Here is a 12,035-nt window from a genome sequence, read left to right on the forward strand (position 1 = left end):
GGGCTCAGGGAATTTCCTCATCCTAAGACCCCTGTGAACACCGTCACACAAGTGAACTCCAAAAATCTCTTATTTCACTGTGCCCCTTCCTCCTGCGGCATCCACCCAGCGCTGGGAGCCATGAAAAATTGTGACGGTGTTCACAGGGGTTCTTGGATTGGGGAAGAGATGAGGATCTGACTCCATGTTTCAGAAGGCTTGATTTATTATTTTATGATATATATTACATTAAAACTATTCTAAATGAATAGAAGAAAAGGTTTCATCAGAAGGCTGGCTAAGAATAGAATAGCAAAGAATGATAACAAAGGTTTGTGGCTCGGCTCTCTGTCCGAGCCAGCTGGGCTGTGATTGGCCATTAATTACAAACATCTAAGATGGGCCAATCACAGATGCACCTGTTGCATTCCACAGCAGCAGATAATCAATGTTTACATTTTGTTCCTGAGGCTTCTCATCTTCTCAGGAGGAAAAAATCCTAAAGAAAAGGATTTTTCATAAAAGATGTCTGCGACAAAAAAAAATCTCTTATTTCACTGTGCCCTTTACCTCCTGCAGCACCCACCCGGCGCTGTGAGCCATGAAAAATCTCTTATTTCACTCTGCCCCTTCCTCCTGCAGCACCCACCCGGCGCTGTGAGCCATGGTGTGCTCCAGCCCCGTGCCCAGAGCTCAGGGCTCCGGCCAGGAGGAGCGGCGTGGTGCCCAGCCCGACCTGCTGTGGCTGGCCGACCTCACGGGCGCGCACCTCGGCTTGGCCCCCATCTCCCAGGACCCCGAGGATCGCTGCAGCATCTGGGAGAACCTGGTGAGCCTGGTGGACTTCCAGAGCCCGGGTTTTCCCCTGACCTCCGAGGAGCTCGGCCACTACATCGACATCCCACGCTCACCCGCGTCCTCCCCGGCCACCGCGAGCCTGGCCCGGGCTGTGACCCCGCCTGGACCGCCGGGGGACATCGACTACAGGACAAACAGCCACGTGAAGCCGCCCTACTCCTACGCCACCCTGATCTGCATGGCCATGGAAGCCAGCCAGCAGCCCAAGCTCACCCTGGCTGCCATCTGCAAGTGGATCAGCGACAATTTCTGCTATTTCCGCCGTGCCCACCCCAGCTGGCAGGTAGGGGGAGGTGTCTGGGTTTGGAAAGTGACTGCTGAGGAAGGCAGGAGCCACCCCGAAATGGAGAGTGTAAACCTTCCCCTCATCTGAATTGCTATAAATTTTTTATTAAAAATATGGGAGCAGGAATAATAGTTTGTCTCAGTTTGGAGAGACGGGAGTCTGCTAAGGAAGGCAGGAGCCTCTCCTGAAATGGAAAATGGAAACCCCCTGCCTCTGAATTGTTATAAATCTTAAATTAAGGGCTCTCAGGCAAAAAATTTGGGAGCAGGAAATAACAGTTTGTCTTGGTTTGGAAAGACAGGTGCCTGTTAAGGAAGGAAGGGACCTCTCCTGAAATAGAGAATGTAAACCCCCTCCCTCTGAATTGCTATAAATTTGAAATTAAGAGCTCTCGAGCAAAAAATATGGGAGCAGGAAATAACAGTTCTTTAATAGGGAAGAAAATAAAAGGATAAAATAAACAATGCAGTAACTAGAACAGCACTGACCGAGTCAGAACCCAACCTGACACCCTGTGGGTCAGGGTGCTGGCAGCAGTGCCATTGGAATTGTGGCTGCAGCCCTCCTGCAGTGCCAGGGGTGGTTCTGCTGGAGCAGGGATCCTGTAGGAAAGGGTGGAGTCTTCCTCTGGAGATCCAGTGGAAAAGGCAGCTGCTGCTGCTTTGGGGAATCCAGTGGAGAAGCTGTGCTGGTGTTCCAGAATCTCCAGATAATATCTGGGTAGGAACGTTTGAAATCTCAGATTCTATCCAGGCAGGAATGTTTGAAATCTCAGATTGTATCCAGGCAGGAATGTTTGAAATCTCAGATTGTATCCAGGTAGGAATGTTTGAAATCTCAGATTGTATCCAGGTAGGAATGTTTGAAATCTCAGATTGTATCCAGGTAGGAATTCAAATTAATATTATGCTATGTTAGAAAGTTGTGTTGTATTAATTTTCTTAAGTAGCGTGTTAAACATTGTGAAACGTGCATTTTATGCTTGGCTTTTTCCAAATATTCAAATGAATGTCATACATGTTATGTTGGAAAGCCGTTGTATTAATTTTCTTAAGTAGGGTGCTAAATATTGTGAAAAAAGCATATTTTATGATTGGCTTTCCGCAGTTATGAAAATGAATATTGTATGTGTTATGTTAGACAGTCGTGCTGTATTAATTTTCTTAAGTAGTGTGTTAAATATAGTTTTAGGTTGATAACATAATATTAAAATAGAAATTATGCTATGTAAGATAATTTTTTTTGGGAGGACTTACAGCGAGACAGCAGCCACAGGACACTTGAATCTTTCAGAGAAAGAAAATTTATTGTTTTTTTATTGAGTTCTTCCCACCTTGACCGTCAGGATTCAGAGGAAGAAGCTGACACTGCCCAGACAGAATCCTGTGTTTGAATGCAATTTATGCATCATGCATGAGGTGTATGAATATGCAACAGGCTGTTGCTTTTAAGGGTTAATCCTCTGTTAACGTGGGTCATTTTTTGGGTTTATTTTGCCCAGAGAAAGGTACCCGGATGTCTGTAACTCTTTGTTTTTATTGTCTCACATTGTCCTAAATCCAAATTGTCCAAATCTTTATTACTCTAATTATATTACTATTTTTATAACCATTTTATTACTGTTAAACTTTTAAAATTTTAAAAACAAATGATTGGCGTTTTTCACATTCCCGTCTCGCTGAGCCCTGAAGACTCAGTCAGGATTCAGAGGAAGAAGCTGACCCTGCCCAGACAGAATCCTGTGTTTGAATGCAATTTATACGTCATGCATGAGGTGTATGAATATGCAACAGGCTCTTGCTTTTAAGGGTTAATCCTCTATTAATGTGTGTCACTTTTCAGGCTTATTTTGCCCAGAAAAAGGTACCTGGATGTCCATAACTCTTTGTTTTCATTGTCTCATATTGTCCTAATCCCAACTGTCCAAATTTTTATTACCCTAATTCTGTTAATATTTTTATAACTATTTCATTACTATTAAACCTTTTAAAATTTTAAAAGTTCGTTGTTTTTTTTTTCGCCCACAGAGCTCCATCAGGCACAACCTGTGCATCAACAAGCGCTTTGTCAAGGTGCCCCGCGAGAAGGGGGAGCCGGGCAGAGGAGCCTTCTGGAAGCTTCACCCCCAGTACGCCCAGTGGCTCAAGAGCAGCACCCTCAAAGGGCACAGGTGATTTACAGAAAAAACCAAATCCGCTGATATAAGGGCCTCTTTGAGCCAGATTTTATAAGGTTTTGGTGATTTATATCATGCTCGAGATAGCTCAGCTATTTCAGATGGACAAAATCAGCAGGATGTGGTAGTGTTGGAAACAGAAAAGTTTTAATAAAAAGTTTTAATAAAAGACAAAACAACAAAACTCTATAGAGTAAACCAAGCTAGGTGCAAGAGGGAAAAAAACCAGATCCACTGATATAAGGGCCTCTTTGAGCCAGATTTTATAAGGTTTTGGTGATTTATATCATGCTCAAGGTAGCTGAGCTATTTCAGATGGATAAAGTCAGCAGGATGGCTTTTGTGGCAGTGTTGGAAACAAAGAAGTTTTAATAAAGGGCAAAATAACAAAGCTCTTTACAGAGAAAAAATTTAGGGCAAGAGGGTTTTGCTCCTGGTAAAACACCTCACAAAAGCAATCAGTTCCTTTTTTTTTTCTTTTTTCTTTTTCTTTTTCTTTTTCTTTTCTTTTTCTTTTTCTTTTTCTTTTTCTTTTTCTTTTTCTTTTTCTTTTTCTTTTTCTTTTTCTTGTAAATTGCTCAGGTGGGACCTCTTGGCCCCTGTCCAATTGGCTCTGCTTAAGTTTGAGGTGAAGTCCCTCAGGTCCTATGAGGTGACTTTTCACCTCATTGAGGAGAGAAACTTCTGGGCTTTTTTTCCTTCCTTAGGAGACAGAGGATAATTTTGCCGCTCTGTCAACAGGGGGGCACATCCCTACACTCCAAAATTTGTAAAAGTTGTATGTTTATTACAGTGCTGGAGGCATGTGGGGATCGCTGTTCCCCCTAAAGGACACCCTAATGCGCCCCCCTGAGAATTCCCAATCCTTTTGGTGATAACAGGCTAAAAAAATCACTTATTCTAGCAAGCTGCAGATTTAATAATTCAAAATGGTGTATTTCACCGAAACCGAAATGGATTTCTACTCTGTTAAATTTCAGCCCTGCGGTATTTACGGGGTCCCCAGAGGAGGGAAGGGAGGAATTAATCTGGTTCCATGTTCTTAGAAGGCTAATTTTTTATTGTATGATATATTAATTGTATTGTATTATGTCACATTATATTATATTATATTATATTATATTATATTATATTATATTATATTATATTATATTATATTATATTATATTATATTATATTATATTATATTATATTATATTATATTATATTATACTATATTATACTATACTATATTATACTATATTATATTATATAAAAGAATGCTATACCAAACTCTACTAAAAAATAGAGAAAGGATACAGACAGAAGGCTGAAAAGAATGATAATGAAAAACTCATGACTCTCTCCAGAGTCCTGACACAGCTTGGCCCCAATTGGCCATTAATTCCAAACAATTCGCAGCAGAAACCAACGAAACAATCTCCTGTAAACAATGTCCAATGCCCACAGCAGAAACCATTGAAAAAATCTCCTGTAAACAATGTCCAATGCCCACAGCAGAAACCAACGAAACAATCTCCTGTTTGGAGATGTAGTTGGAGAAACAATCTCCAACTACAATTCCAAAGCAGCAAAACGCAGGAGAAGCAAATCAGATCGTTATTGGTTTCATTTTTCCCTGAGCCTTCTCAGCTTCCCAGCAGCAGCACCCTGGGCAAAGCGGATTATTCGGAGACCGCGGTGGTGACCCAGCTCTGTCCCACAGGGCCCTTCCAGAGCCTGTGCCAGCCTCCAGGAGAGCCCAGCAGGGCGCCCGGCGTGCCCCCAGCCCCGCTGGCACCGCCGCTGCCGCCGTCCCGCGGCGGCCTCGAGGTGGGCGCGGAGCTGCAGCGGCTGCTGCGCGAGTTCGAGGAGTTTGAGAGCAGCCACAGGTGGAGCCCCGTGGAGGAGCGAGGGGCCCAGCAGAGCCAGCAGCCCTGGGCAGAGGCGCCCTGGGGCGCCCAGGGCTGCCAGGAGGGCGCGGGCGAGCTGACGGAGCTGAAGGGCAGCACGGAGTGGGAAGCGCTGCTGGACGCCCCGCTGGAGCAGGGGGAATTCTGCGCTTTGGGGCAGCCTGGAGCCTTCCCCCTGCACCCCGGCCGGGCGCGGGGCTGGCCCCAAGCCCTGCCTGAGCCCAGCCCTGCTAAGCCAGGCCTGGACGAAACCCTGATGGCCACGGCGTTCCTGGAGGCCGCGTGGCACGAGGAGATGAGAGGGAACTGCGTGCCCGGGGAGCAGGGGGCCGCAAACTTCCCGGCCAGCAGGGAGCTCATGGACTGGGACTCTCTGGCCCATTTAAGGCTCTATTAGAGAAGGGAGATTAAATTAGATTAGATTAGATTAGATTAGATTAGATTAATTAGACTAGAAACAATCTAGATTCGATTGTTTAGGTTAATTGGACTAGACTAGACTAGACTAGATTATATTTGTTAGATTAGATTAGATTAGATTAGATTAGATTAGATTAGATTAGATTAGATTAGATTAGATTTGACTAGATTAGATTAGATTTTAGATTAGATTCCATTCCATTCCATCCTATTTGTTAGATAAGATTATATTTTAGATTAGATTCCATTCCATTCCATTCTATTTGTTAGATTAGATTATATTTTAGATTAGATTAGATTAGATTAATTTTATATTAGATTAGATTGGATTAGATTACATTAGATTCGATTCAATTCAATCCAATTCAATTCAGTTCAATTTGATTGGTTTAGGAGGGGCTTTAGGGGTGGGTGTAGATGGTTTTATGGATGAGGGAATTTTTTTTTGCTATCTGTTCTTTTATTTTTGCTTTCTGTTCTGTTTTTTTTTTTTTTGTTTTTTTTTTTGCTTGGGGAATGATGCTGAAGACATTTTGGGGACTTTAAATTTTTAAAAATTTTATCAGCAGTTTTTAAGAGATAGAATAAAGAAAGCAAAGCAAAGAAAGAAAAGATTTCCAGTTTTACTTTCTGGTTTTCCTTCCAGCACCTTTGGCTCTGCCCTGGTGGCCGGGGACTGTCCCTGTGCCACTGCCAGGATGTCATGACAGGGCTGAGGTGACACAGGGGTGACACAGGGGTGACAGAACTGAGGGGCGACACGGGGCTCAGAGGTGACACAGAACTGAGGGGTGACAAAGGACTGAGGGTCAAAATCCTGATTTTCCCCGATTTTTGATTCCCACGGATCCCCTGCTCCCCCACCCTGTCCAGGGGGCAACCCCAAATCTGACCCAGATGTGACCCCAAATGTGACCCCAAATGTGACCCCAGATGTGACCCAAATGTGACCCCAAATCTGACCCCAAATCTGACCCCAGATGTGACCCAGATGTGACCCCAAATCTGACCCCAGATGACCCCAGATCTGACCCCAAATCTGACCCCAGATGTGACCCCAAATCTGACCCCAGATGACCCCAAATGTGACCCGAAATCTGACCCCAGATGACCCCAAATGTGACCCCAGATGTGACCCCAGATGTGACCCAGATGTGACCCCAAATCTGACCCCAGATGACCCCAAATCTGACCCCAGATGACCCCAAATGTGACCCCAAATGTGACTCTAGATGTGACCCAGATGTGACCCCAAATGACCCCAAATCTGACCCCAGATGTGACCCCAAATCTGACCCCAGATGACCCCAGATGTGACCCCAGATGTGACCGAGCTGACCCGATGTGACCCCAGCTGACCCCAGATGTGACCCCGCCCAGAACTCCCCGAATTTATTCACTTTTACCAGATTTCGGTCATTTCAAGGGCATTTTTTACCATTTTTAAAAATAATTTTTATTTGACTTCACCCATCAGATCCCGGTCCTTGTGTCCCCCCTGCCCCCCAAAATCCAGATGTCCCCCCCAAATTCCTCCACTGGATTTTTCATTTTTTATTTTCCCAAATTTTGTGAATACGAAGCTCCCCTTCAACATTTTACAATTTTTACTTTCCAACCTTGCCCACAAATAATTTAACAACGAGCTCCTTTTTCCTGAAAAACATTGAATTTAAGGGGAATATTTAAGTGGAAAAACAACAACAACAAAAAAAGTTAAATTAAATGTGAATTGTGGCTGAAATGTGAATTTTTCGAGGGGGGCTCTGAAATTCACAAAAATGCTGAATTTAGGGGAAATATTTAGGTGGAAAAAGAAAAAAAATTATTTAAATTAGATGTGAATTGTGGCTGAAATGTGAATTTTTCAAGGCGGGGCTCTGAAATTCACAAAAATGCTGAATTTGAGGGGAATATTTAGGTGGAAAAAGAAAAATATTGGTTAAATGAGATTGAATTGTGGCTTTAAAATTAATTCCTCATGGGGACTCTGAAATTCACAAAAATGTGGAATTTAAGGGGAATATTTAGGTGGAAAAACAAAAATAAAAGGTAAAATTAGATTGAATTGTGGCTGAAAAGTGAATTCCTCAAGGGGGGCTCTGAAATTCACAAAAATGTGGAATTTAAGTGGAAAAACAAAAAAATTATTTAAATTAGATGTGCTCTCAGGAAACCCAAAAAGGATCTCAAGAAACCCAAATTCTCCCAGGGAACCCCAAAAGGATCTCAGGAGACCTCAAAAGGATCTCAGGGAACCCCAAAAGTATCTCAAGAAACCCCAAAATGATCTCAGGAGACCTCAAAAAGTTCTCAGGAGACCTCAAAAGGATCTCAGAGAACCCCAGAAGGATCTCAGGGGGTCCCAAAAGGCACCCAGGAAACTGAAAAGGATCTCTGGAAACCCCAAAAGTATCTCAAGAAAGCCCAAAAGTATCTCAAGAAACCCCAAAAAGCTCACAGGAAAACCCCAAAATGATCTCAGGAGACCTCAAAAAGTTCTCAGGAAACCCAAAAGGATCTCAGGAAACCCTAAAAGGACCTCAGGAGTCCCCAGAAGAACCTCAGGAGATCCCAAAGGCTCCCAGAACCCCAAAAGGATCTCAGGAGACCCCAAAAGGCTCTCAGGGAACCCCAGAAGGATCTCAGGAGATCCCACAGGGACCTGGGAGGTCGGTGGGAATTCCAGGGCGCTGCTCAGCCCCTGAGGGACGGCTGGGACATTAAAGACTGTTCAGAGGAGAGAAGAAACAGAGGAAAAGTGTCCAGGGGTGGGTCAGGGCCACCAGATCCAACAAGAACATCCAGCAGATCCCACAAGAACATCCAGAAGATCTCACAGGAACATCCAGCAGATCCCACAGGAACCTCCAGCAGATCCCATGAGAACCTCCAGAAGATCCAACAAGAACATCCAGCGCGGTCTCACCGGAACATCCAGAAGATCCCATGAGAACCTCCAGCAGATCCCACAGGAACATCCAGAAGATCCCACAGGAACATCCAGGAGATCCAACAAGAACATCCAGCAGATCCCACGAGAACATCCAGCAGGTCTCACAGGAACATCCAGAAGATCCCACAGAAACCTCCAGCAGATCCCATAAGAACCTCCAGGAGATCCAACAAGAACATCCAGCAGATCCCACAGGAACCTCCAGCAGATCCCACGAGAACATCCAGGAGATCCAACAAGAACATCCAGCAGGTCTCACAGGAACACCCAGAAGATCTCATAGGAACATCCAGCAGATTCCAGAGGAACCTCCAGCAGATCCCACGGGAAGCATCCACCAAATCCCAGGGGAAGCACCCAGCAGATCTCACAGGAACATCCCGAAGATCCCACTGGAACCTCCACCAAATTCCATGCAAACCTCCAGAAGATCTCGCAGGAAACTCCAGCAGATCCCACAGGAACACCCAGCAGATGCCACAAGAACATCCTGAAGATCTCATGGGAAGCATCCACCAAATTGCATGGAAGCATCCAGGAGATCTTACAGGAACACCCAGCAGGTCCCATGAGAGCACTGAGAAGATCCCACGGGAACCTCCAGCAGATGCCACAGAAACATCCAGCAGATCCCCCAAATTCCACATGAACATCCAGCACATCCCACAGGAACACCTACCAGATCCCACAGGAACATCCAGGGGATCTCATGGGAAGCATCCACCAAATTCCATGGAAACCTCCAGAAGATCCCACAAGAACATCCAGAAGATCCCACAAGAACATCCAGAAGATCTCATGGGAAGCATCACCAAATTCCACAGGAACATCCACCAGGTCCCATGAGAAGCACCCAGCAGATCCCACAGGAACATCCAGGAGATCCCATGGGAACCTCCATCAAATTCCATGGAAACCTCCAGAAGATCCCACAGAAACATCCACCAGGTCCCACAGGAAGCTCCAGCAGATCCCAGGGGAAGCATCCAGCAGATCTCACAGGAACATCCCAAAGATCCCATGAGAACACCCAGCAGATGTCACAGGAACCTCCAGAAGATCCAACAAGAACCTCCAGCAGATCCCAGGGGAACATCCAAGGGATCCCACAGGGACATCCAGAAGATCCCATGGGAAGCATCCACAAAATCCCACAAGGCTTTCAGGAGATCTTACAGGAAGGTCCAGGAGATCCCACAGGAACACTCAGAAGGTCCCACAGGAACACCCAGGAGATCCCACAGGAACATCCCAAAATCCCATGGGAAGCATCCACCAAATTCCATGAGAACACCCAGCAGATCCCACAGGAACCTCCAGGAGATCCTACAGGAACCCCCAGCAGATCCCACAGGAACCTCCAGCAGATCCCACAGGAACCCCCAGCAGATCCCACAGGAACCTCCAGCAGATCCCATGGGAACACCCAGGAGATCCCACAGGAACATCCTGAAAATCCCATGGGAAGCATCCACCAAATTCCATGGGAACCCCCAGCAGATCCCACAGGAACCTCCAGCAGATCCCACAGGAACCTCCAGGAGATCCCACAGGAACCCCCTGCAGATCCCACAGGAACAGCCCCAGCTCCGGGAGCCGCTGGCTCTCCCCACAATTAACGAGCAGCAGTTAATTACTGACCAGCGCAAACTCCCCCCCAGCCACCGCCTCTGCCAGCTGGGCCAGGTGGCTGCACAGGGGGCACAGCCTGGGCTGGGGGTGGGGGACACACAGGTGCCACCCTGTCACCCCTGAGTCACTGTGGCAGCACCAGCTGGGCAGGGGACAGGCAGGTGCCACCTGTCACCCCCGAGTCACTCAGGGCACCAGCTGGTGGGGGACACGCAGGTGCCACCCTGTCACCCCTGGGTCACTTAGGGCACCATGGCCGTACCATCTGGGGGGGTGACACGCAGGTGCCACCCTCTCTGGGTCACTCCCAGCTGGGGGACACACAGGTGCCACCCTGTCACCCCCTGGGTCATTGTGGCAGCACCAGCTGGTGGGGGACACGCAGGTGCCACCTGTCACCCCCTGGGTCACTGTGGCAGTACCAGCTGGTGGGGGACACGCAGGTGCCACCTGTCCGTCACTGGTCCTGTGGGAAGTGGTGGGGACACGGTGCCACCCTGTCACCCCTGGGTCACTGTGGCAGTACCAGCTGGGGGGACACACAGGTGCCACTCTGTCACCCCCCGAGTCACTCAGGGCACCAGCTGGGGGGGGACACGCAGGTGCCACCCTCTCTGGGTCACTCCCAGCTGGGGGGACACACAGGTGCCACTCTGTCACCCCCCGAGTCACTCAGGGCACCATGGCAGTACCAGCTGGTGGGGGACACACGCAGGTGCCACCTGTCACCCCTGGGTCACTGTGGCAGTACCAGCTGGGGGGACACACACAGGTGCCACCTGTCACCCCTGGGTCACTGTGGCAGTACCAGCTGGGGGGACACACGCAGGTGCCACCTGTCACCGCCCGGGGTGTCACTCCGGGATGTCCCTCGGGGGCTGGCGGGGCTCCAGGGCCAGCAGGACCATGCTGTGTGCCAGCAGAGAGGCTTCCGAGGCTGCGGGGGCATGGGGGCAGTGTCAGAGACTGGCATGGGCGGCACTGGGGGCACTGGGGGGGCTGGGACTGGCACTGGGGGCACTGGGGGCACTGAGGGCAAGGGGGGCCCTGGGGGCTGGGGGCGCTGTCAGAGACTGGCAAGGGCACTGGGGGCACTTGGGGGTGCTGGGGCTGGGACAGGAGTGGCACTGGGGGCACTGGGGGCACTGGGGGCACCGTCAGAGACTGGCATGGGCACTGGGGGCACTGGGAGGGCTGGGTTGGGCACAGGATGGGCCCTGGGGGACTGGGAGCCCCTATGGAGGCACAGAGGGGGTTCTGGGTGGACTGGGCAGCACTGGGGGCACTGGGCAGACTGGGGGAGCTGGGACTGGGGTGAGAGTGGCACTGGGGGCACTGGGAGAGCTGGGGTGGGCATGGAGGGGGTTCTGGGGAGACTGGGCAGCACTGGGGGGCACTGGGGGAGCTGGGACTGGGGTGAGAGCGGCACTGGGGGCACTGGGGGAGCTGGGGGTGCTGGGGTGGGCACAGGACGGGCTCTGGGTGGACTGGGCAGCACTGAGACAGGAACCTGGCAGACTGGGAGCACTGGGATGGGCACTGGGGGAGCACTGGGATGGGCACTGGGAACACTGGGATGGGCACTGGGGGGAACACTGGGATGGGCACTGGGATGGGCACTGGGGGAGCACTGGGATGGGCACTGGGAACACTGGGATGGGCACTGGGATGGGCACTGGGAACACTGGGATGGGCACTGGGATGGGCATGGGGGAGCACTGGGATGGGCATGGGGAGCACTGGGATAGGCACTGGGGGAGTACTGGGATGGGCACTGGGATAGGCACTGGGATGGGCACTGGGAGCACTGGGATGGGCACTGGGATGGGCACTGGG

At 49.0% G+C, this 12,035-nt stretch overlaps 1 protein-coding gene across 1 annotated transcript; it reads left to right on the forward strand.

The window, feature by feature from the left end:
• Window positions 1–643: 643 nt before the first annotated feature.
• LOC115914485 (forkhead box protein J1-like) lies at window positions 644–5,588 on the forward strand. The gene is made up of 4 exons (XM_030967010.1): window positions 644–1,120; window positions 3,151–3,293; window positions 5,005–5,143; window positions 5,244–5,588. Exons 1-4 carry the CDS (start codon window positions 644–646, stop codon window positions 5,586–5,588), a joined length of 1,104 nt encoding a protein of 367 aa, XP_030822870.1.
• The last annotated feature ends 6,447 nt before the right edge of the window (window positions 5,589–12,035 follow it).

This window comes from Camarhynchus parvulus, chromosome 29 (genome assembly GCF_901933205.1).
Source record: "Camarhynchus parvulus chromosome 29, STF_HiC, whole genome shotgun sequence".
NCBI classification, from domain to species: Eukaryota; Metazoa; Chordata; class Aves; order Passeriformes; family Thraupidae; genus Camarhynchus; species Camarhynchus parvulus.